The 24,908-nt window shown below is 34.5% G+C and overlaps 3 protein-coding genes and 1 long non-coding RNA gene across 5 annotated transcripts; 3 read left to right on the top strand and 1 right to left on the bottom strand.

The window, feature by feature from the left end:
• The first annotated feature begins 28 nt into the window (after positions 1 to 28).
• Positions 29 to 2,842, top strand: LOC140045393 (dehydrogenase/reductase SDR family member 11-like). Its single transcript, XM_072090256.1, has 7 exons — positions 29 to 183; positions 351 to 560; positions 716 to 810; positions 910 to 1,033; positions 1,312 to 1,398; positions 2,190 to 2,255; positions 2,404 to 2,842. Exons 1-7 carry the CDS (start codon positions 43 to 45, stop codon positions 2,443 to 2,445), a joined length of 765 nt encoding a protein of 254 aa, XP_071946357.1. The 5' UTR covers positions 29 to 42; the 3' UTR covers positions 2,446 to 2,842.
• A 161-nt stretch (positions 2,843 to 3,003) lies between these two features.
• LOC140043921 (dehydrogenase/reductase SDR family member 11-like) lies at positions 3,004 to 6,618 on the top strand. The gene is made up of 7 exons (XM_072088408.1): positions 3,004 to 3,282; positions 3,574 to 3,783; positions 3,951 to 4,045; positions 4,435 to 4,555; positions 4,691 to 4,777; positions 5,093 to 5,158; positions 5,689 to 6,618. Exons 1-7 carry the CDS (start codon positions 3,145 to 3,147, stop codon positions 5,728 to 5,730), a joined length of 759 nt encoding a protein of 252 aa, XP_071944509.1. The 5' UTR covers positions 3,004 to 3,144; the 3' UTR covers positions 5,731 to 6,618.
• A 2,295-nt stretch (positions 6,619 to 8,913) lies between these two features.
• LOC140043919 (uncharacterized) lies at positions 8,914 to 9,686 on the bottom strand. The gene is made up of 3 exons (XR_011844438.1): positions 9,596 to 9,686; positions 9,340 to 9,461; positions 8,914 to 9,009 (listed from the first exon to the last, which is right to left on the bottom strand). It is a non-coding gene; the product is annotated as an uncharacterized lncRNA (long non-coding RNA).
• Positions 9,687 to 12,136: 2,450 nt separating this feature from the next.
• LOC140043918 (protein HIRA-like) lies at positions 12,137 to 23,933 on the top strand. 2 transcript variants are annotated; one of them, XM_072088406.1, is made up of 24 exons: positions 12,137 to 12,248; positions 12,684 to 12,746; positions 12,836 to 12,946; positions 13,084 to 13,174; positions 13,313 to 13,401; positions 13,615 to 13,793; positions 14,116 to 14,193; positions 14,508 to 14,675; positions 14,851 to 14,958; positions 15,079 to 15,149; positions 15,520 to 15,625; positions 16,065 to 16,265; positions 16,609 to 16,697; positions 17,260 to 17,437; positions 17,555 to 17,748; positions 17,849 to 18,047; positions 18,315 to 18,574; positions 18,843 to 19,004; positions 20,065 to 20,123; positions 20,806 to 20,911; positions 21,280 to 21,402; positions 21,711 to 21,868; positions 22,402 to 22,496; positions 22,584 to 23,933. In XM_072088406.1, exons 1-24 carry the CDS (start codon positions 12,212 to 12,214, stop codon positions 22,695 to 22,697), a joined length of 3,039 nt encoding a protein of 1,012 aa, XP_071944507.1. In that variant the 5' UTR covers positions 12,137 to 12,211; the 3' UTR covers positions 22,698 to 23,933. The 2 variants fall into 2 exon arrangements, with proteins under 2 accessions (XP_071944507.1, XP_071944508.1); XM_072088407.1 differs by lacking the exon at positions 12,836 to 12,946.
• The last annotated feature ends 975 nt before the right edge of the window (positions 23,934 to 24,908 follow it).

The following is a 24,908-nucleotide window of genomic DNA, read 5'->3' as shown; positions in this document are numbered from 1 at the left end:
AAGGTGGTTCAGCACAGGATCGTCGAAATTTAAGTTATTCTCATGATGGCAGATCGTTGGGTAGGACGTGTGGCTTTGGTAACTGGTGCATCTGTAGGTATTGGTGCAGCTATCGCTAAAAAGTTAGTAAAACATGGAATGAAGGTGGTTGGATGTGCGAACAATGGAGTCGATAAAGTCAAGGTACTTTATTTAATTATTGAAACAAAGATGTTACTTAATTTTAAAAAGTCCATAAATCTATATCTTTAGGATTTATCGGCCTCTTATTGTTACTAAAAAACGCCTTTTTTTATTTATTTATGTTTAAAAAATTATTATTTTTGTAATATTGTTTGAATTAAATAAAGGCAATTGCTGCAGAACTGAAATCCCAGAAAGCTCCTGGTCTTCTTTATCCGGTGAAGTGTGACGTCAGTAAAGAAAATGAAATCTTAGCTATGTTTGCTGAGATCAAAGACAAGTTTGGAGGAGTTGATGTCTGTATTAACAACGCTGGTCTTTCAATTGATTGTCCATTGATGTCCGGCAAAACAGAGGACTGGCGACGTCTACTAGAGGTATGGTATAGTAGATATGGGCTATTTTTAAAATAAAAATATAAACTAAATGAAAAATGATGAAATGCAAGCACTTACGCACCAAATCGAGGATTTGGTCTTTCGTGATGGATCCACCAATAACGTTTTATTTATTGTGTATTTTTCCACTTTAGGTAAACGTTTTAGGCCTTTCGGTTTGTACAAGAGAGGCTCTGAGTCAAATGGAGTCAAAAGGAGTCGATGATGGCCATATTTTTAACTTAAGCAGGTATGAATTTCGCATTCTGCGCGTTATTTATTTTTTTTATATAAGAAACACAGATTTGTTTGTATATTACAAAAATGTCACTATTTTTATTGTTTCCAGTTTGGGTGGACACAAAGTCTTGGAGGGTATTCCTTTTTACTGCGGAACAAAGCACATGGTTACAGCTTTGACGGAAGGACTTCGACAAGAACTGAGAGCGAAGAAATCAAACATCAGAGTCACGGTTAGAACGGTTGACCATATTATTATAATATACATTTTATGGCGCGCGTTGTGAGAGGGGAGAATTGGATTTTGCATTCTGACGTCATCATACGCGCGATCGCTTCCCTTAAAGGTGGGTGTGGGGAGGGGATCTGACGTGACTTGTACGAGAAGTATCTTTTAACCGAGATAAGAGAAAGTGAAAGATGCAATGTGGGGTTAACACATAACCAACATTTACAAAGAACTGAATTTATTTGTTCATAAACATTGTGTTTTATGTTTTCTTTACTACAGTGCATATCTCCAGGTTATGTTAAAACTGAATTTATGAGCAGAATGCTTGGTGAGGAAATGTCAGAGCAAATTTTAAGCACAATGAAGGTAGATAATGTCTTACTGTTTTTGCACAAATGCGTCTGGGTTCCATTCGTTACTCTCAGGAGCATAATTCCAATACAATATAGAAAAGATATCAAAACAAATTTAACCATTACATTTTATTTAATTATAATTTTTTGAACATATTAAATAATACCTCTCCATGGGAATGGCACTCGTGTCCGTGATGTACTGTACTAGATACGGGGCGCCATCCGACACATCATGACGTAGATAGTATGTCGGACGGCGCCCTGTACTACTGGTATGATCCCTGGAACTGAGAAGTTACCGTATTTATTCGAATAAACGCTCGGGGCGTTTATTGATGTTGGGGAGGGTTTTTAAAGGGGCGTTTATTAGAGGGAGGCGTTTATTTGTTTGGATGTAATAATATGGTAACATGTATAATAAAATAAATTCTTCCTAAATATGAAAAAAAACTCAATTAATATCAAGAAATGATAAACATACATTAGAAAGTATAATAAAATGATTAGTAAATATTGTAGATCACAGAAGTCAATGAATTCTACTACAAATAGTTGTTATATAATACATAATTGTGTGTATATGCATGTGATGGACGTTTATTTGCGGGGAAAAATAAAGGCCCCGGGGCGTTTATTTGAAGCGGACGTTTATTCCAAACGAGGTTCTTCGAGGGAGGCGTTTATTCGAATAAATATGGTATTTATAAAATTTAGGAATGTAGGCTACGTCAGGTGTAATATGCTTGATAATAAAAATGATAGTTCGTAATGTTTTTTCTCGATATTAAATTTTGAATATAGAGTCTTAATCCTGATGATATTGCCAATGCATTGGTTCATGCTCTACACGCACCACCACATTGTCAAGTAAGTTTATTAACTCAAAAAGTATTTTATAATAATATAACTTCAGGCCGCCACAGAAACGGCTTCCTGTACTTAATTATAGGCAAACATTTACTAACTAGCATTTATTACGTCAATATTTAATTTAAATTTTGAAATTTATTTTCAGATTCATGACATCATTTTAAGACCAATTGACCAGGACACCTAATGGGCTTATCGAAAAATGAGGAGAATATGAACAAGACAATGTACCCATCACCATCGGATCCATGAGGCTACGAGGTTCAAACAGCAGTCAACATTAGGCCTATATTCAAAAACGTTACGGATTAAATACAAAGAGATTGATTTATAAGTTTAGTGTCATGACTTTGATAATTTTAGTTATATGGTATTAATTGAATGATGATTATTTATGAATGAAGGAATCACATATTTACGGATAATTCGTAACCTCTGATACCAAGGCAAGATTGTCTTGCTGATATTAATTGAATATGTAGGTCACTTAATACAAGTATAATTAATGTATATTTGCTTAGGTATATATTGATTAAAAAAATGTTTTTTTTTTAGATAAATAATAAATAAATAAAAAAATCATTTTTTTGTCACAATTTCTGGCGTTTTAACAATGAATCGGTCAATTCGGGTTTGGTTTTACATTTTCTTCTACACTCGGATCCGAAGATAAATATTTGTTCTGTGTTTATACAGTCCGAATTGGTCAAAGTTCCAGGTTTTAGAGTGCTGTTCCCAGGGCTATGTGGTGGCGCTTTATGCAAATTTATAAATGCAATTTGGTTTTACGCTTGACTGCACACAGTCTCAGACTCACTGTTCTCTGCTGCTCTACGACCAGTAGGCCTATTTATTTGCTAAGTTTTAGGATTGTTTTGAATATAAAATGGCAGATCGTTGGGTTGGACGTGTGGCTTTGGTAACTGGTGCATCTGTAGGTATTGGTGCAGCTATCGCTAAAAAGTTAGTAAGTCATGGAATGAAAGTGGTTGGGTGTGCGAACAATGGAGTCGATAAAGTCAAGGTAGGTTAGGCTTAACTTAAGCCTTAAGTACGTACTAGGCTAGGCCTAGCAATTATACTATATGATATTATGTATACGAACCTTGATAAATCGTTTAAAGCTATGCTAAAGCCAACATAATAGTAAACTAGTTGGTCAGGTCTTGGTGCATATATTTAGCCACCAATAATAACCAATATAGCCTACTGAGATGTATTATGAGGACGTGAGTGAAGCAAAACAAAGGTGCAATTATAATAACAAAATATGTTACTTTGTTAGGTAAAAATTCTAATTATTGTTACATAAAAGGCAATTTCAGAAGAACTGAAATCCCAGAACGCCCCTGGTCTTCTCCATGCAGTGAAATGTGACGTTACTAAAGAGGATGAAATCTTAGCCATGTTTGCTGAAATCAAAGAGAAGTTTGGCGGAGTTGATGTCTGTGTTAACAACGCTGGACTTGGATTTGATTGTCCATTGATGTCCGGCAAAACCGAACATTGGAGACACATGCTGGAGGTGAGTTAGATATATTTTTAATATTATTTCTTTTGAAATCTACCAAAAGTGTTCAGTACGGTTGAGCAGTTTTTTACAGAGGCCTTTGACAATCCAGTGGCTTGAACAGAGATTGTTCCCTTTTCTTGTGGAAACTTTATTTCTTGTCATCACTGACTATTTTTTAGGTAAATGTGTTGGCTCTTGCGATCTGTACACGAGAATCTCTAAACCAAATGGCCGAGAGAGGTGTAGATGATGGCCATATATTCCACTTGAACAGGTTAGATGTAGAATCATGGCAGCCAATTATATAACAAAGTGTCGAAAGTGTCACGATTAAGCCAAAAAAACATATTCTCTCATCTTAACCAACTCTAGTGATATTTTTTTCTCTTATATTTTCACAAAGCAAGATTTGCCATAATGTTAATCTAAGATAGAGGGCAGTTTAAGATAGAGGGCAGTCTTAGATAAAGGGCAGTTTAAGATAGAGGGCAAGCCAGCAAAGTTTGCAACATACTTGCATCCTATGCTGACATTGTCGATTATGACCGGCTGAGCGATAAAAGTTGACCAAAATCTTGCACCAACTTTTTTAGAGGTGCTGATTAGACCATATAATCCAAAAACTGAATAAATAGTAAATTGATTTTCTATTTGCCATGTCAGTACAAGTGGTCACCGTGTAGTAGGCTCAGGATTTTACTGCGGCACAAAGTATATGGTTACAGCAATGACAGAAGGACTTCGCCAGGAACTACGAAACAAGAAATCTAACATCAGGATCACGGTAAGTTCTTTAGTGTTACATCAAGGGTCGCTACACTTGGGGGGGTTGCCTTGGGAAAACCCACGTTACTTTTAGTTCTTTTAGTTAATTAAAGTGTGTTTACACTAATAACTTTTATTTATTTATTATTATCAGAGTATTTCTCCAGGTATGGTTAAAACTGAGTTTTCAATAAGGATGAGAGGAGAAGAAAAAGGCAACGAAATATATAGCCGAATGAAGGTAAAACATTCTAAAGATTGAGGTAACAAGGCCATTGAGGGTCAGTCTTCCAGGAAATAGACCACTGATCTAGGTCCTTTAACCACTGATCTAGGCCCTTTAACCCCTGATCTAGGCCCTTTAACCCCTGATCTAGGCCCTTTAACCACCGATCCAGGCCCTTTAACCACTGATCTAGGCCCTTTAACCCCTGATCTCTATCCATAGTGTACATGACATCATGGAGGTATAAAATAATAATGTTATACCTCCATGATCACATCTATGGGATGTTGTATAGTGCTTAAATCTACTGTGTGTGCTTTGTTTTTGTAGAACTTAGAGGCGGATGACATTGCTAACTCCTTGATCCATGCGTTGCATGCCCCTCCACATTGTCAGGTAAGTTTATAGGAGGATATATTTAGTATCTCATGTAATGTAATTAAGTTGATGGTAACATTAATGATTCATTCAAATTATGTAAATAAGAGAGGGGAGTTGCCATGACCTTTGACCTTGACGACATAATAAATGCAAACTTGTTTTTTCTAAAGATATGTCCACACTATCAAACTTTATGTGACAAAAAAGTGTGATGTGCAAAAATATGGTGGTGATATGACATCATCATGTCCATATGGGCACATCAAATGTTGTTGTCACATGAAGTTTGTTTGTGTAGACAGAGCTTTACACCGAGCTGCACCCACCCACCAAGTTTGAAGATGGATGGATGAATCAATGTCTACTGGATGCTCATTAATACACCCAACTTGCTCAAATTTTATAGATACTGCTTTTTTACCTGCACACAATTTACAGTCTCTCAATTTATTGTTGTTAACTTAGGGAGTGATATAAAAGGTATTTATAGTGGTCCTAAAGCTTAACTGGAAACTAAGGAACACTGTTTTATTTTTTGTTTACAGATTCATGATATAATTATGCGACCAACAGAACAAAGGAGCTAAACGGTTATTTATGACAGCACGATGGTGGTTGGCAAAGTGTGCCCCAAAAATGACCAAAGCCAGATGAATTACTATTTATCTATAATAGCCATTTTTTAAGGCAATAAAATTAAATACAGATATTTTCATCCTAGTATTATATTGGATTTTATTAATTTTGCTTTCAATTTCAACAGCTGAACATTTGAAACTAATAAAGAAATATTGTTTTATAACAAACTAAAAACATGAACTATATGTATTGTATGAATATTTTATATTTATATATTTCAGATCGCTAAACATTTTAAAACACATTTTAAATTGTTTTTATTTGTTTACAAGACAGTACAGTATGAGTTATATAATTTGTTCTTGGAGACTTATTTTTTTCCGAAATAAAAAATGAATGAATGAATAATTTGCAAGAGCATTTATACTATATTTTATTTGTATTTATTTATTTATGAAATATGCAATTGTTATATAAATATATTTTTGCACAGTTCTATAAACAAACATTTTTTAAATATTTATGATTCATCTGATTGGTTAATTTCGTATCACATGCTGTTGAGTATTAGTTCTATTGCACAGGAAAGTGATATTTAATGGTTCTATTGCATGTTCAGATTTTTGCTATTGACATTGATTCAAGATGAAAGGGGCAGATGAATTGAACAAAGGTTTATATCAAGTTCTGTCTACTATATCAAACTTTATATGACAAACAAATGTGATGTGCCCATATATGGACATGATAATGTCATATCGCTACAATATATGGGCTTATCATTACCATATTTGGGCACATCACATTATTTTTTTCAAACTAGTTTGATTGTTTAGACAGAGTCTTACAACAGTAGGTGTGTTATAAAAATAATGAATGTTTTGTATTTGTTGAATGGAGAGAATATTTTATAGAACTGTCAATCCTCAATTTTATGAAATATTATTCTCATTCAACTCATAAACATTCGTTATTTGTGTAATACAGTGCCTTTTTTTCAAATTGTGATATACAAAATTAATTAAATGTCTGGTATATTTTAAATATTGATTTACATAATTATCTTTATTCAATGAAAACATAAAGTGTATTATGAAACAGTATTATGCAACAGTAAATATGTGTATACGTCATTAAAAATTTAGTTTTGACAAATAGATGGACATTAAATCTTGGTGCTCATCACTTGGACACGACGATGTACGCGCAACGCAAGTGACCAATCACAAGCGACATTTAGTGCGATCCATCGCGTCGTGATTGGTCAGATTACGTCCGATGCGCTTACGTAATTACTTTCAATTACTAGTACTGTACTGTATAATATTGATAATTATTAAAAGCAATTGTACAGTATAGACTTAGTATACAGAGAAATTCGGTTCTTGTGTTTGAAACACGAATTATCGACCGATATGTACCCGATATGAACCGAGTGCCACCCGATTGCTATGTCTTATGAAAAACATCACTGTCTGGATTTGATGATATGTGCAATTATTAATATCTAAAGCTCTGTCTACACTATCAAACTTTATGTGACAAAAAATGTGATGTGCCCATATATGGACATGATGATGTCATATCACTAACATATTTAAGCATATCACTACCATATTTGGGCACATCACACTTGTTGAGAATACTAATTTGAATATGAAAGTACAACATACCACCATTGGCACGCACTTAGTTATTCTTTGTTTTAGAAGGAAGCATGTACAAAATGGCGAAACTAGTAAACTAGGCGAGTAAACCAACCATGTGATGAAAATTATTAATTGAATTAATTATAGACCCAATATTAATTGTATACGTTTATTGTTGGATTATTTTGACCATGGTCAGTTGTAAGGTTTGTTTAGAATAACTTCGGACAACTTTTAGGAATTCGGTACAGGAAGGATTTTTATTCGAATTTTCCTTTTTTTTTTATCTACGACAGATTTTTTTACCACTTCGAATTTATTTCATCATTAACTTTATTTTCATCGTTACTACTTCGATTTTTATTAATTTTCATCCTGTTTGGGTACCAATAGCTTTTCTTTGTACACATTTTCTAGTGTACACTTTATTAAAGTATGACGTAATAAGTATTGAGGTTTTGAGTTGCCGACGTCAAGTTTAACAGCAAACAACATTTTTTTATTCGAATTTCTTTCTACGACAGGATTTTTTCATCAGCGTTTTTTCAGTTTTACCTCTCGTCTCTTCGATTGATTTTCATCCGTTTGAGTTTTCCTTCGTATTTTTCACATTTTTTTTCTCTACACTTCGATTGGAATTTTTTCAGATTTATTTTACAACAGAATTTTTCATCACTTCGATTTTGTTTTCATCGTCACCACAATTGTTATACGTATTTTGAATTTCTCCGACTTACTTTGGTTTCATCTTTTTGGCAATGCAATTCTTCGTATAATTCACATTTTAATCAACGATCTTCGATTTTTTGCGTCATCGCAGTTTATATTGGAGTGTTCGTAAGTATTTTAATTAGTATCGTGTAAAATAACTTGTCACTGTTGTTAGCCTACTGTATAGGCTACCATGTTTAGTGTGTTTAAAGCTCTGTCTACACTATCAAACTAGTTTGACAAAAAAAAAGTGTGATGTGCCTAAATGATATGACATCATCATGTTCATATGGGCAAATCACTTTTTTGTCACAAGGGATAAAAATAGATTCATGGCTCTATCAAAATAGCCTAGTGGAATAAAAGTGAACATCATCTTCACGTCATCATGGTCATCATCAAGTATTACGCTTATGGAACGCCAAATATTTATCTTTTTAATAGAAGTCTACGAGTAAACAAAACATCATTTTTGAAAAATACGTTTATTGCATAGAAAAATATAACATCTAAATATACATACGTTGTTGAATATGCGCTTGCTTAAATGACTCCTAGGCCTAATAGTGCAAATTAAATTTTCGTTCCACTCTTCATTTATTTACTTTTATCTATTTTGTTTTTGTTATCTTTTTATTTATTGCACTTACGGCATTGCTTTTCGACTGTCCACAAACAGTACAGGCATGATTCAATTTATACAATGACAACAAACGAGAGTCCAACAATCTCAGAAACAAAACTGCACATCATCAAAACAGACAAGAAGGTTGATGCTAATAAAGCGGGAATTTCAAACACGATACTCGAAGCGCTGTTGCAAAGATCTGTGGAGCATGATGTACAACGGTCGTAGTTGTCCGTGCACGTATCTATGTATGCACCTTCACCACAGTCTCGAATGACAAACTCATCCACAAATGCTGTCTATATTAAACAAAAGAAAGTTTTAATCATTATTCACTGCTGTGCGCTCCTCAATTCAGAGGGTATTCGTTGTCCCTCTAATTAGGCCTAATTACAGTGGATGGGGAGGGGGGGGGGGGCAGAAGGGGTGGCGCACAATTAAATAGGTCTACAGAAGGAAGCGGTGCACAATTAATAAACCTTCATCGGATGCGATGCGCACGAAGGGCCTAAAACGGCAATAAGGCTTATACAACAAAAGAGGCCTACAACCGACAGGGGAGTCGGACACGAAGCCGACCGGCCTAAAACGAGGATTTCATTGAAATTCAATTTATAGTGTTTGCGTACCACACAAATATCTTCAGTTGAATTACACGTTACCACCAAGACAATTTCTGGAACGAAGTTGAATTCGTCACAATAAATATAATTGTCCGCATTGTGACATTGGAAGCATTGAAGACCATCAGCTAAAAGTATATAAAATATATGTTATTGGTTAAACAAACCTCTCTTTATTGGTTTCAGATTGGCAGTAGGCCTACTTAACGTACATTTAATTATCGGAAACCTAGTATAGGCTAACCTTGTCCCTTATACCTACCTGTGCAATGTTTCCCAGCCTACTTACTTGATGCAATCAGAATAAGAAAAATGATCGTCTTTACAATTACGCCATTTTTGCAACCAGCGTGTTTAAGCATGGATTGATGAATAATCCATGGTTTAAGTTATGCCGTGTTTTATAGACTTTAAATGCGCATACGTAAGCTAAATCATTCTTAATAATTTGCATAATTAATACACCAGGTGGCATTGACAACCGTTTATGTGTTTAGCTAAATACTGCTTTGAACATTAAAAGCTTTTCTTCGTATACTTCGTACACATTTTTACTCGGGGTACCCGAGTCTAGGACTTACTCATTTTCTCCTCCTCCCTCTGGACACTATTGAGTAAAAAGTGCGATTTTTAAAGTACTACTCCTCCATTATTAGTTGTAGTATTGAGCTGGGATTTGGCATGAATATACTACAGGGACATGTCCTCAAAGCTATAGAGCCGGATTTTTAATTTTTTGTTAATTAATTTGTTTAATTAAGAAGCCACAATGTGTGAAACACACCACAGCGTTATGTAGTTATATGGTTATATGCGGCTTCTTGGCGTAGTGGTTATCACGTTTGCTTAACATGCAGAAGGTACCTGGTTCGAGCCCGGACGAAACCTTTTTTTTTAAACTTTATGGTGAAAAGTACTGTATACGCAATATGATAATTATACACAGTATATCTTATTTTTATTATTTTTTTAAATACTTATTTTGTGTAATCGGTAATTATCACTTTTACACATGTTTATTTTTCTTTGTGCTTATTACCATATTTATTTGTAATTTAAATGGATTAAAAAACTTTCTGTAACCCACATTTTTAGTGTAAGTGGGTTTCGTAGTGTAGTGATTGTCAAGTCTGCTTAACACGCAGAAGGTCCCGGTTAGAGCCCTGGCGAAACCTATTTTTCTTTAACTTTAACTGTATACGTCTGTATACAGCTTCTTTCTCTGTACCCCGAGTATTGCACATTCGTGCTTTTTTGTTAATTAATTTGTTTAATTAGGAAGCCACAATGTGTGACACACACCACAGCGCTATGTAGTTATATGCGGCTTGTTGGCGTAGTGGTTATCACGTTTACTTAAAAACACGCAGAAGGTACCTGGTTCGAGCCCGGGCGAAACCTTTTTTTTTAAACTTTATGGTGAAAAGTAGTGTATAAGATAAGATAAGATAAGATAACTTTTATTGATCCTCAAAAAGGAAATTCATTGCTCATCATAATAACAAAGAACACACAATAAAAACAAATATAGCATAAAATCATTCTTATAAAAACATCTAAAAAATTACAAGATAAAATTATCTTCTTGACTTCCTGTTGTACTAGATGATACCGGAGGGAATAAAGGATTTAGCAAATCGATTGGTTTTCACACTGAGGAGCCTCAATCTACCACTTGGATTAAGTTGGTCCAGGGAGTTGTTACAACTCCCTGATTTTACCAGCCCGACGGATGAAAGTTTCAAGGCGTCCTTTACGCAATATGATAATTATACACAGTATATCTTATTTTTATTATTTTTTTAAATATTTATTTTGTGTAATCGGTAAATACTCCTCCCTTTCGTTGTAGTATTGAGCTCGGATTTAGCATGAATATACTACAGGGACATGTCCTCAAAGCTATAGAGCCGGATTTTTTAATTTCATACCGGATGCAGCCATATCACGTCTCGAAGATGGTACCGTATAGCCGTATTTGGTAGCGCGGTTATTGATGTGTATGTTACGTTACATCCGGTCTTTACGTCATTACAGCTTCTTTCGCTGTACCCCGAGTATTGCACATTCGTGCTTGTTTAGTGTACGCTTCATTAAAGTATGACGTAATAAGTATGACGTAATCAAGTTTAACTGCAAACAACATTTTTTTATTCAAATTTCTTTCTACGACAGGATTTTTTCACTTATCGTAAAATCCAGGCCATTGAATATTCAGATCGTGAATTGAATCAACGATATGAAACAAAGGGACAAGATTTCTCCGCCGTCTGACTAAAAGACAATTAAGATCATTCGAGTTATCCAGGTGTCTAGAGTAAAAATAAGGACTATTTTGAATATTACTAATCAATCAAATCTGAATTATCTTTCTGATTAACTAATTAAAATTCAATATTATAATACCGTGACAATCTCACTAACTTTTTGTTGACTGGTTTTATTGCATTTATCCATTCGTTATCTGATTTGATCATCGGTTAATTTTTCTCGAGTGGAATGTTATAATACCGTGACAATCTCACTAACTTTTTGTTGACTGGTTTTATTGCATTTATCCATTCGTTATATGATTTGATCATCGGTTAATTTTTCTCGAGTGGAATGTTTCTACAGCAGAAGGCCTAGCCTGCCTAATATAGGCAAAAGAGATTAGTTTGAAACATAATTGGAAGGTTTTAATAGAAAAATGATAAAATAATACTCACTGACACTGCTGCTGCTGCTGCTGATGATGTCAAAGTCCCTCAAAAGGTTTACCCCCTCTATCGCTTTACAAACTTATTTATAAAGAAAACAAATGGCGGTGGCAATGGCATGTAAGAATCGTGTTTAATTTAGTTTCAATAATGGTGTTTATAAGCATACAAAAATAAAGATGAAGTTATTAAAACCAACGTGGATAAATCATGATGGTAATGTACTTTTCTTTTTCTTGTTTTGTCTATTTGAAAGATTTGACGATTGATTCTTATAGCTAGGCTAGGTAGGTGAATGGTGAATGTGTATGCTAATGAATTTCAAGATTTCGCGGGTGAGGAAGGAGGAGAGGAGATCCGGAGGAGAATGGTGTGGGGAGAATAGAATCAATGAGTGACGGGCTAGCCTAGCCTAGGTCAGTATGATCATGATATGAACCCCTTGCTTGTGAAACCGGTTAACCTGTCGTGCTTAATTGTTCTGAATCATTGTTTTAATGGTTTTATATTAATAGGTCTTGTTTTCAAATATAAATTTTCCTTTTTTATTCCTAACCCGCTCAAGCCACATCATCACATGTGTTTCAAAAAATTAATTACAATCAATGTATTTAAATAATTCAAACTTCCACTAATACTTTTTTTTGACAGGGAAGCCAATATTTGCTATCGATATTCATCCAGATGGGTGTCGCCTGGCAACAGGAGGGCAAGGTAAGATATAATGTACATTTTGCCTTTTCTTTTCTGAATTACTTAGAGCTATAAATGAATTTAATGTTTGCTGTGATAACATTTTGTAGGAGATGATTCTGGTCGTGTGGTAATCTGGAACATGGCACCTATAGTCAAAGAAGAAGACGAGAAAAATGAAAATGTTCCCAGAATGCTTTGCGAAATGGATAATCACTTGGGTAATTGGGAAATTATAACTACAATATTTTTTTTTCCTGTACACATCAAAAATAAATCTTATGCACAATAAAAAATAAAATTAGAGTAGATATTTACATAACCCCCTAAACCCAATCTTGTCTGTCTTTCTTTGTAGCTTGTGTGAACTGTGTTCGTTGGTCTAACAATGGCTTGTACCTTGCTTCAGCTGGCGATGACAGACTCGTAATGATATGGCAGTTAATGAGGTCAGTAGAGGTCACAATTTAGTCTTTCACTATCTTTCATAATGCATTTTGTTCTTAAAATGAAGGAAGGTTTAATTATAAAGATTATAAATCTAGTTTATTTTATTAATTAGTATTTCTTTAAATTATTTTGTACAGTTATGGTGGAATGTCAACGCCCTTTGGTAAATCTAAAGCCAATGTTGAACAATGGCGCTGTACTAGCACATTGAGACACCATGCTGGAGGTAAATGAATCGGTCTTGTGAATAATGAAATTAATTTTAGAGCATTTGTACAATTTTAGTAAAGTTATTTAACATTTTATCCACCATTTAAAGATCTAAAATTGTTAAGCTTACAGTTAGTACCAATTTCACTCAAACCATTATGTTAATATTTATCTTTATACTTTTTTTCTGTTGTGGTGAAATTAAATTTTAAATTGACTTTGTTTTCAGATATTTTGGATATAGCATGGTCACCCCATGATGCGTGGCTGGCCTCATGCAGCGTGGACAACACAGTGGTCATCTGGAATGCTGTTAAGTTTCCTGAGGTGCTGACTGTTCTTACTGGTCATTCTGGAATGGTCAAAGGGGTCACTTGGGATCCCATTGGCAAATACTTGGCTTCTCAGGTAAACTGCATTTGTATCTTGCTAGATTTGAGATTTTTTTGTTAACCTCTGTCCACACTGTCAAATTATGTGACCAAAAAATGTGATGTGCCCCTATATGGACATGATGATGTCATATCACTACCATATTTTGGGAATATCACTACCATATTTGGGCACATCACACTTTTTTTGTCAAACTAGTTTGATAGTGTAGACAGAGCTTTATGCTTTTGATCTGTTTAGGTTGTGTGTGAGTTTATATATTCAATACTGAAAATTATTTATAATTTTATACATTGTAGTCTATCGCAAATGAATTTTAATTATTGATCAATTTTAGTCGGATGACAAAAGTATTCGCGTTTGGAGAACAGTAGATTGGAAGGAAGAGAACAAAATATCCAAACCCTTTGAAGAGGTAAGTAAGTGTTTAATAATAGTTTAACATGCTGTAATTTTGTTCTTTCATTGTAAATGTTATGTGTGTGTGTGTGTGTGTGCAGAGACACAATAAATACAATCAAACTATCCCAACGTCATTTAGGTTTAAATTCAGGCCCAGATTTTACTCTCGCAACTTAATCTCCATGCTCCATGTGATGTACGAACAGTAACACTTGATTGTCGCCCTCTCTCACTGAATGTACACACAGTATTGATAGTGATTTATAATCATTGAAACGTACATTACGCTGTAAAAATACAAATATTGACATTTCTATCCTTTTACAGTGTGGAGGAACAACACATGTGCTACGTTGTTCCTGGTCACCAGATGGACACTACATTGTGTCTGCACATGCCATGAACAATAGAGGTCCAACGGCTCAAATTATTGAGAGAGATGGCTGGAAATTCAAAATGGATTTTGTTGGTCACCGTAAAGCTGTCACTTGCGTGGTAGGTGTATTATTTTGCTATAGTTTTTATCGGCATGCTATACCAACGTATAATGCATCCCACTAGGCCTTATTTATATCCTACACTGTAATAATCATGTTATAAATTTATGGTGCCGAAACTTATACCAAAGCATATACTGTAAATTAAAGTTTTTTTATGTTCTGTTTTTCAGAGATTCAACTCGAACATCTTTTCGAAGGTTGTACGGAAGGGATCAACGAAGCCTCAACAGTTTTCATGTTGCGCCATTGGGAGTAGAGACAGAGCCGTGTCAGTATGGGTAGGTCACACGGAATACTAAGTTCTAATCTCTGCCTAAGTGATAGATCTATTTTATAGAATAAGATATAAGTTATTTAATTGTTGCATACTTTTAATGTTTTACTTTACTTTTCCTCAGCTGACAGCATTGAAGCGACCTCTTGTTGTAGTTCATGACCTTTTCAAGAACTCTGTAATGGACTTAGCATGGTAAGTGAATGTTATATCATTAAAAGAACATACTGAAAACAAACCTTATGTTTTCATGAGATTGGAAACATAAAAATCTCACTCCTGAGGACAATCGAAGCATATTGATCGAAACATTGAGAAACTCAACATTTCTTTTCAGAACTAAATATATATGGTATACCGCAAACTTTATATTAACATTTGATTTCGCCAAGCAAACCAAACAATATATAACATATATAACATATATATATAACATATATAACATATATATATAACATATATAACATATATAACATATATAACATATATAACATGAAAATCATAAAGTAAAGTATGAATATTATGAATTTTGTAAACATTTTATTTTTCTTGATTCTGTAAACAGGAGTAAGTCGGGCACCCAGCTTGTTGCGTGTTCTTGGGACGGAACAGTAGCATTCTTTGACTTTGAACAGGATGAAATTGGACACAAGCTAACACAGGATGAGAAGGTAGGATAAAGACCAAAATATATGTCTACACTAGCAAACTAATTTTTTTTAAAGTGTGGTGTACCCAAATATGGTAGTGATATGCCCAAATATGGTAGTGATGACATCACATTTTTTGTCACATTAAGTTTGATAGTGTGAACAGAGCTTTAGGATGATACATAGACATTATTCCTTCACAGTTTGTTAGTCTATTGTTGTTATAACATGAGAAATTTTCTCAACTTTCTATCATCTAAAAGTCGTAGTTAGTCATGTCTCGGGTCACATTCTATGGTCACCGTACAGATAGGCTACTACATCAGTACTTCTATGAATGGATGACTAGTTGGTGACAAGAACGCTAGTTGATCATACCCAGTACCGTTTTGATTTTACGATCATTCGGGAAACCACCTCACGACATGATTTATATATTTATATATCTTTTACCTTGCAGACCAAACTGTATGAGAAAATCTACGGCAAGAATTTATCGATACATTCAGGTGCTGCTAATACCGTGATTGAGAATCCAGATTTGTTAAACTTGCAAAAAATGCAGAAAGAACAACAAGAGAAGTTAGCTGCCAAAGTACAAGCCTCACCAATAAATACACCAAAGAAACTCATCACACCAATCATGGACAAGCCGCCAACGGTAAGTCATTGCTTTTTCACACCTGTTCCGGTCCGGCGAACGTTAATGTTTTGTTTTTAAGATGCTCCACGCGACTATGCGCCAACCGATATGCGCATAGCCACGTGAAAACAAAACATTGGTGTTCGATTTGCCGGAACAGCATTAAAAGTGTTACTGTTACTTCTATTTATTGGCGTAGTCTTTTTCAAAAATAACTGTTTGCAAAAGCGTTATTATTTAACACAATCACATGTTATATACAACGCATACACACATTATCAAAGCATTGTACAAACATCATGATTGTTTAAATGTTTGCTCTAAGAGAAAATAATAATTATTTTATTTTTGCACTTTATAGGATGTTTTAAGCAAGCAGATAGAAACAAGAACTCCAGATGGAAGGCGCAGAATCACACCCCTCTACATTGGAACACAATTCAACATAGGGTAACTATTACCAACAAACTCTAATGGTTAATAAATGAACTACCACAGTATAGCAAATTGGCATTGATCTCTGCAGCTCTTCTGACTAAAAGTCTGTCTACACTATCTAACTTTATGTGACAAAAAAATGTGATGTGCCCATATATGGACATGATGTCATATCACTACCATATTTGGTCATATCACTAAAATATTTGGGCACATCACACAAGTTTGATAGTGTAAACAGAGCTTAATGTTGAATTGAATTGAATTCAATTCAACTTTTATTTCAGACAATTGTCCATATGGTATAATACATTACAAAGAAAACAAAAAAGATGAAGGAGAGAGGACCAAAACTTTTATCTATTGGTATATAATGCCTCTCTCCATTTGTAGTACATGTTTGAATCCATCAACAAATATATATATATATATATATGTGAATGAAACTACTACAGTACGACAGCAAATTGACAATGATCTCAGCCCTGCAGCCCTGCAGCCCTTCTGACTAACATATTTAAGCTTATTTCTGCCTTGGATGCAATGCAATTCAATTCTATATTTGTTTTGTTAGAACACCAACAGTACTATTCAACAATGTGCCACATCCAGCGTTCTCGCCAGCCAATCAAATCACTCCCCAAAGTGCGTTTAAAGAAGCTAATAAATTGAACATCAAAACCGAGAAGGAAGATTCAGATTCGGATTCAGAGGACGCTAAGCCAATCAGCTCGCTGCAAAATAGCATACAGGTATTGACCTAAGAGATTCAATGTGTATTTTGTATGATGTTAAATACTGCTGTGTTGCAGATATAATGTTGAATATTCATGAGGTTTATAATACATATTTGCATATTATTATTTCAGCCAATGTCTGCTCTCGATTCAAGATTTACAGAAAAATCTAAAGCCACTTCAAGTACTACACCATCTGCTAATGCAGCTCCTGACAAGAGTAAAGTTACACCGTCGCCTCAATCGCCTACATCAGTGGCAGCAGCAGCTGCAGCTGCTGCTTGTGTAGCTGCAGCTGCGGCGGCTGCTTCTGTGTCCTCTGACAAGTAAGTGAGATACTTATCGTTCAATTTAAATAGGTTTTTGTACAACCAAAATATCAAAAAGAATTTTACTAACAACTAATTTTTTACATCCACCTTGCAGGAACAAAGATTCCACAAAAATTAAAGACACTCCAAAAACAACTACCGGCTCACCTAGCAGCTTGGCTGGTAGTAAACGAAAGGAGGAAGGCACGTTGAGACCAGGGCCAAAACGGCCTAGGAAGGAGTACACAAAGACTGTAACAGAAGCAAAGACTGGGCCTAGGAAAGGGCCTATGATTGGGCCCTTAGTTACTCCAGTAAGTCTTATTTTTTTAAATTATTTTCTCTTGGCCTGAAATTTCTGGTTTCCGGGAACTAATACAAATTCAAATAAATTCAAATTCTTTATTGCAACAAAGTAAACATTGTTGAATTTACAATATTAAAATAGAAATAATAAATAATTAAAGTTACAAGTACATTACAAAATGGTTTCAGGTCACATGGTCATGTTTGAGAGAATGTATAGATTTCATAATTTTGCCATAAGATTTTTATTTTTATTGAATTATTTTTTTTTTCAGACAAATCAAGACACAACTCCTAAAGTAGCGACAACAGCTTTATCAAAACCACGTCTCAAGATACCCGTTCCAAAATCCGAGAAAACAATCAGCGTGCAGGTGTTTGCCGGAAACACTGTGCAACCAAGCGTTACGTTAGAGGTCGAGAATGACGTGAGCAGTGGCAAGGTTACCCTTCATCGATTGAAATATGTGAAAGCGGGCGATGATTTGTGGGAAACAATGCTGGCTAGTCGCATTACCATAGCAATTGGCAATAGGTATGTATTTTGTTTCAATGTGGTTATTTTCCAATAATGAAACCCTGTTTTTACACATCAATTCGATTTGGGTGTCTAGAAAACTCAAATCTGGAAAATGTATAACACTATAGTATTTCAAACAACCTACCCTCAGATTTATAATGGAACAATCCATTCTAGAACTAGAAAACTCAGATCTTCATATATATCTTGAGTTCTGTGTTTTCTAGACACCCATTTATTTGATTTAGTAGAATTTAAAAATACAATTTTGTTCTCAATTCAGGCAATTCTGTGCAGTTGCATCGGAAAACAAAACGGTAAGCGTCTATACAACAGGCGGTCGCAGGAAGTACTCACCGATTATTTTGAGTGAACCAATCAGCAGGCTGCATTGTGGTGGATGTTTTCTTTTAGTAATCCTGTCTTCGGCAAGAGTTTTTGTTTGGTATGAAAATAATCATATTTCTATTTGTTTTATGTATTGGGTTTTCAGTGTCAAAGACTTCACAAGACAATGATTAACCTCAATATCAACAGATCTTTTATTCATGATAACATTACACATGCTCTACAACATTATCTGCTATAAGTGAGTGAGTGGCCGAGCGGTTAAGACAGTGGAACCGTAATTACGTAGCCATAACATCGGCAAGGTTCGAGGCTCACTCACTTCATGGTTCTGGTGGTAGAACGAGTCTTCTCGGATAAGGACTATAAACCGTAGGTCCAGTGTACCGATCTAGCTTGTGTGCACTTTAAAGAACCTAGTACATCTTTCGAGACGAGTAGGGGGTTACCCCGGTGTATTAGTACATCACAGCCACTGATCACCAACTGGGCCCTCTGGGAGACCAGTCTTTGACTGAAGAGGTTACCCAGTATAAATATATATTTCAATCAATCAATATTTTATCACTGCCCCCATATGTAGTCATTGATTATTATTTGCGTCAAATTAATTAAAGATGTATTGTCCCTTGAAACACAAAAAATGAAAAAAAAAAATATTCTAAATTTAAATTGGCCATATCAAATTAATATTAAAGTTACTCACTTTAAGTTGAAAATTTGGGCCAAAAACAACAAGTTTACATAATTAACAGTTAAATTAATTAGATTACATTTCGTCTGGGGAATCGTCACAAACGAAAGTAAACAAAGATTTCAAACCATGAGTATGCATTATGCATGATGCTAATTAGGATTGTTTACAATTCGTCACGGTTGAGAAGGTGTTTTCACACAGATCGCAAGGAAGTTTATGATTATGCATACAGAGTAGCCAAACAAGAGCATTTCATTATGGGATATGTTTTGATTGAAAACAAAAACAAAAAAACATCTTTATTTTGGTTAAATTATTTTTTTTTCGACTAATTTTTGGTGAATAGGCTCTTATGATACTTCAAAATGACCCACTTTTTTTCGAAATTAAAAAAAAATTTTTTTTTGGAATTAGTCAAAGGGACAATACATCTTTAATAATATTTATAATTATTTTGCAGGGATATTATAAAACAGTTGGTGCTTGTTAAGAATGAAACGTTAGCCCCAATTATGCCAGGTAAGGATACCATCAATTTATAAATTATGAGTATATTTATTGAGAGGAATAAATTATGTTTTCCATGATGGAACCATTAAGTCTATTCATTCATTCATCGGAATCTCTGGTCGATAAAAAGTAAAATTACATATAAATGAAATAAAAATAAACATGACTAATTACTACTACTCATCTCAGGATGGCATTCCACCTGGAGAGCATCTTTGATTTATATAAGATGTTGCTTATAATCGTTGAGACCAAAACATTTTCACTTGAATTTAGTCTACACATGGTGTATTGAACGCTGTATTTTACATATTGTGACTGACAAACACACTTCAGTGATTTATTCCTCTTAAACTAAGTATATATTTATTTCAACTGTATTTAGAGAGGGTAAAGGTAAGTCCTGTAATCATTTCTAAACTTAGGAGAATGAGCTGTTAGGAGCTCATTTTACTAAAAGCCTCGGCATTATGTGATAATAAATGCGCCAAAATATATAACTTAAAACGCTTCTTACACTATCAAACTAGTGGCCAAATATGGTAGTGATACACCCAAATATGGTAGTGGTATGACATTATCATATCCATATATGGACACATTATTTTGTTACGTAAAGTTTGATAGCGTAGACAGAGCTTTAGTGAGTATGAATCAAACTAATATAACCCTTTTTAATTAATAATTTCAGCATCTGGGGTATCGTTAGTGAATGCCAGTATAACAGAGGCAGGCACCATTATCATCACAATGTCCAATGAGAAGTCTTACACGTTCAATAGTGACCTCTGCTGTTGGTGAGTTTACTCTCCTTCATATATATATCTTTTCATCTTAAGCTACACTATCAAACTAGTTTGTGATGTGCCCAAATATGGTAGTGATATGCCCAAATATGGTAGTGATATGACATCGTCATGTCCATATATGGGCACATCATATTTTTTTGTCATAAAGTTTGATAGTGTAGACAGAGCTGTAAGCTTTTAAGTATTTGTCGTTTGTCCTGAGGGCCCATAAAATCTGCTCACGCTGGCCGGGTCACCCTTTTAAAATATCGTGAAATAAGCAAAATAAATCTTTATAAATTTTACCCAAAAAATATGTATAATATTTATTTTTTCATTTTATTTACCTAATTATTTTGACCTTAATTGTTTTTTAGGATGATGGTTCATGAAAAAGATAATATATTACAATCATGTTCAGATCACCAAACCAGTATGCCAGCACAGGGTGCGGTTCAAGTCCAGGGACCACTCGCCTCACTGCAAGGAAAGCCTAGCAAGTAAGAAATGTTACAATTTGTTTTCCACCAGTTAATTTATTAACATATTAATTATTTTTGATGATGAAATATGTATTTAGGTGTATCCTTGCCCTTTGATTTGTTGATCACATGTCATGCATTATCTACTCCCATTTCATGATTGAAGCTACTATTGCACAAACTATTGCACACAACATGTGCTAGGCTGGTGAATAATGCACAATCGAACTCCAACCTTTCATGTTTTAAATGTCAGTTATTGAACAATAAAAATAAAATAACTGTTTCTTATCAGCTTTAGCTAATATTTATGTTTTATTTTTCAGGTTTGCTGCTTCAAGAGTATTTCAGCTGAGTCAGCAAATACAGAAGTCTTCGACACTTAGCCACCTTGAATGTCAACTCAACTCAGCACTTGTACTCAAGTCAAGTAAAGAGTACAAGTTTTGGCTTCTTACGTATGTCAGATATATGGTACAAGAAGGTAAACACATTTTATTAAGGCTGTGTTTCCGCCGCAGCCAACACAAAATTATCATTATATTAATTTCTTTGCCAACAAAGTGTGCATGATCAGTCATTACCAAATAACCAGATGCCCAATTTGTCCTTCAGGTCAAAGGTAAACAATTATCGCATAATTTGAATACGATAATTATCAGTTAATTTTTCTCAAGGCAGTTTATCGATTAATTATTGGTTAAATTTTATCGTTTAATTTTTGGCTGCGGAAACACAGCATAAGATTTCTTGGAAAACACCATCTCTGGTCATCGCGTACATTATCTGTATCTGTATCCATAACGTACAAACACCATCTCTGGTCATCGCGTACATTATCTGTATCTGTATCCGTAACGTACAAACACCATCTCTAGTTATTGCGTACATTATCAGTATCTGTATTCGTAACGTACAAACACCATCTCTGGTTATTGCATACGTTGGTTAGGGTCATGTGCAAAAATATTAATTTTAAATTATAATGTTTTAAGTTTCGATGTTTTCTATGTTTAGGGGCTGAAAGTAGGTTGCGAGAAGTTTGTGATGAGATGCTTGGACCGTTGTACAAGGATGATGCCAACACTTCCAAATGGCAGTCACAAATCCTAGTGAGTAGATAGTTGATTATTCATTTATTTATTAGTAAAATCTATTAGAAATGAAATAAAAGTAATACATTTTTTGTTTTCTTAAAGGGTTACAATAAAAGAAAGTTACTAGAGGAGATGATGCCGATAATCGGAACAAACCTGAAGTTGCAACGTCTGTATTCCGAATATCGTGACCAGCTTGAGATGATCAAGAAATGAAAAAAACATGGCTGACATTGTTGAAACAGGAACAACATAGGGAGGCCTGATTTAAGATGGTTAAATATGAACAACATAGGGAGGACGGATGTAAGGTGGTTTAATATGAACAACATAGGGAGGCCTGATGTAAGATTGTTTAATATGAACAACATCGGGAGGCCTGATGTAAGATGGTTAAAATATGAACAACATAGGGAAGCCTGATGTAAGATGGTTAAATATAAACAACATAGGGAGGCCTGATGTATCGATGGTTAAATATGAACAACTTAGGGAGGACTTATGTAAGACGGTTAAATATAAACAACTTAAGGAGCCCTGAATGCCCAACATCAGTACTGCAGTATTATGTATAATAATAGATTAGTGAGAGCTGGAATGTAATGCGTGGTTTTAGTAAACTTTACTGTTTTGCTACAAATTATTCAACTCCTATATGGGGCACATTGGGACCCAACAATGTGTCCCCTGAATAGGGGTCTCCCCTGAATAGTGGGTATCCCTAGAATAAGCGTGTCCCCTGAATAAGTGTGTCCCTTGAATAAGAGTTCCCCTTGAATAAGTGTGTCCCCTGAATAAGTGCGTCCCCTGAATAAGTGTGTCCCCTGAATAAGCGCGTCCCCTGAATAAGCGCGTCCCCTGAATAAGTGTGTCCTCTGAATTGGTGCAGGTCGTAGTGTTCAAATATATAGTGCCTCTCATTTGTTTCACAGGAAAATGTCCCCTGAATAGAGGTGTGCTTTGAAGTGTTCTATTGTGTTATGTTTGTAATCAGGACATTCATTGATTGTTTATATTTAAAAAAGCATGATTATGGTTTAAAGTTCCTTGTTACCAAATCATGGTATCGAATTCAGGAGAAGAAAATGCAAAATTATTTTTGTATACGTACCAAGCAGAGAACTCTTCCCTGGTACCAAGCTTCCTGTATGCGCTGCTCTGGTCATTTATCAACAAATATCTAAATTCTAAGAGATAATAATAATGTCATAATTTGCTAGTGAACCTAGGTTATAAAGTTCTATTACATTTTGCGGTGTGATACTCACTAGTTATAATTTCTTTTTATCCAATTCAATTTATCATTAACATCTCATTATCTATGTATAGTATATATTTGTAAATATGCTAATTTCTAAAGTACTGCTGCCCTCGCTGCATTTGTATACACATTTTCTAGAAAATAAATTAATTAAAAGCTATTGACTGAAGCAGTGCTTCTTTTTTTTATTGAAAAATGGCCAAAATATTTAATTTTTAAAATTAAATAAGTATGCGATAATATTGCCATATAGTTATTTCCCTGTACTATAGTACATGATGGATTTTTTCGAAAAATTTCTAAAAATGCATTTTAATCCAAAATGACCTGAAATGCCATTTCTGACCTTTGACCCACTACCCAGGGCATCTTTATATCTATGTAAGTACTGGTCATAGAAACTTAAATTTGGTATCAAATTGTTGGAAATATACATATTTACATTCATTCAGAATAGAAATAGAACAGAAAATTTGGTTAAAAAATGATCAGAAATACTATTAATTACTAATGTTTCAAACAAAAAACATATCTCTACACAAGTTATCCTTAGACAGTATAAATGTTATGCAATAACTGATGCTTTAAATGGTTTCATTATAGGAATTACAACAAATCCTTTACTGTTTGTAATTGTACTTTTGCTTATGATAATGCTAGAAAATATTGTTGACCCCTGAGGACGATCAAACATTGTAAATGGCGAACTCAACAGTTCTTTTCAGAATGCTAGAAGTAACTTACCGTATTTATCCGAATAAACGCCCCGGGCATTTATTGTTCAGAGGGGTGTTTATTCGGTGAAGGCGTTTTTTGCGGGGTTTTTTTGGGTGTAATATGGTAACATATAAAATATATGTATAATCAAATAAATACACCCTGGATATAAAATCAAGGCTATATAGAAGGCTGCAGTCGCGTGCTCAAGTTAGTGTTTCCCGACCGACAAACCGACCGACATAGTGAACTGTAGAGTCGCGTTGCATGCGACTAAAAATACAACACAATTAATATCGTAATAAGTACAATCATGATATTGAAAAGGTTTCGGAGACAACTATAATAGACCAATTCATTGTCATCATTCTGTATGACACTGTTGTATACTATTTTTGAATGTCACCGACAAATTATACATACTAGATGGCACGCTCGCTTAGCTCGCG

Source organism: Antedon mediterranea, chromosome 3, assembly GCF_964355755.1.
Source record: "Antedon mediterranea chromosome 3, ecAntMedi1.1, whole genome shotgun sequence".
Lineage (NCBI taxonomy): Eukaryota > Metazoa > Echinodermata > Crinoidea > Comatulida > Antedonidae > Antedon > Antedon mediterranea.
Note: the sequence above shows the minus strand (reverse complement) of the source record. Positions and strands in the feature narration are given on the sequence as shown.

Coding starts and splice junctions, on each gene's coding strand:
- LOC140045393 (XM_072090256.1), top strand. CDS start 43: ATGATGGCAGATCGTTGGGTAGGACGTGTGGCTTTGGTAACTGGTGCA. Junction 561..715: donor ACTGGCGACGTCTACTAGAG/GTATGGTATAGT, acceptor TTTCCACTTTAG/GTAAACGTTTTAGGCCTTTC. Junction 1,034..1,311: donor AATCAAACATCAGAGTCACG/GTTAGAACGGTT, acceptor TCTTTACTACAG/TGCATATCTCCAGGTTATGT.
- LOC140043918 (XM_072088406.1), top strand. CDS start 12,212: ATGAAGTTATTAAAACCAACGTGGATAAATCATGATG. Junction 15,150..15,519: donor TCTGTAATGGACTTAGCATG/GTAAGTGAATGT, acceptor TTCTGTAAACAG/GAGTAAGTCGGGCACCCAGC. Junction 22,497..22,583: donor AATGGCAGTCACAAATCCTA/GTGAGTAGATAG, acceptor GTTTTCTTAAAG/GGTTACAATAAAAGAAAGTT.
- LOC140043921 (XM_072088408.1), top strand. CDS start 3,145: ATGGCAGATCGTTGGGTTGGACGTGTGGCTTTGGTAACTGGTGCATCT. Junction 4,046..4,434: donor CATATATTCCACTTGAACAG/GTTAGATGTAGA, acceptor TTGCCATGTCAG/TACAAGTGGTCACCGTGTAG. Junction 5,159..5,688: donor ATGCCCCTCCACATTGTCAG/GTAAGTTTATAG, acceptor TTTTGTTTACAG/ATTCATGATATAATTATGCG.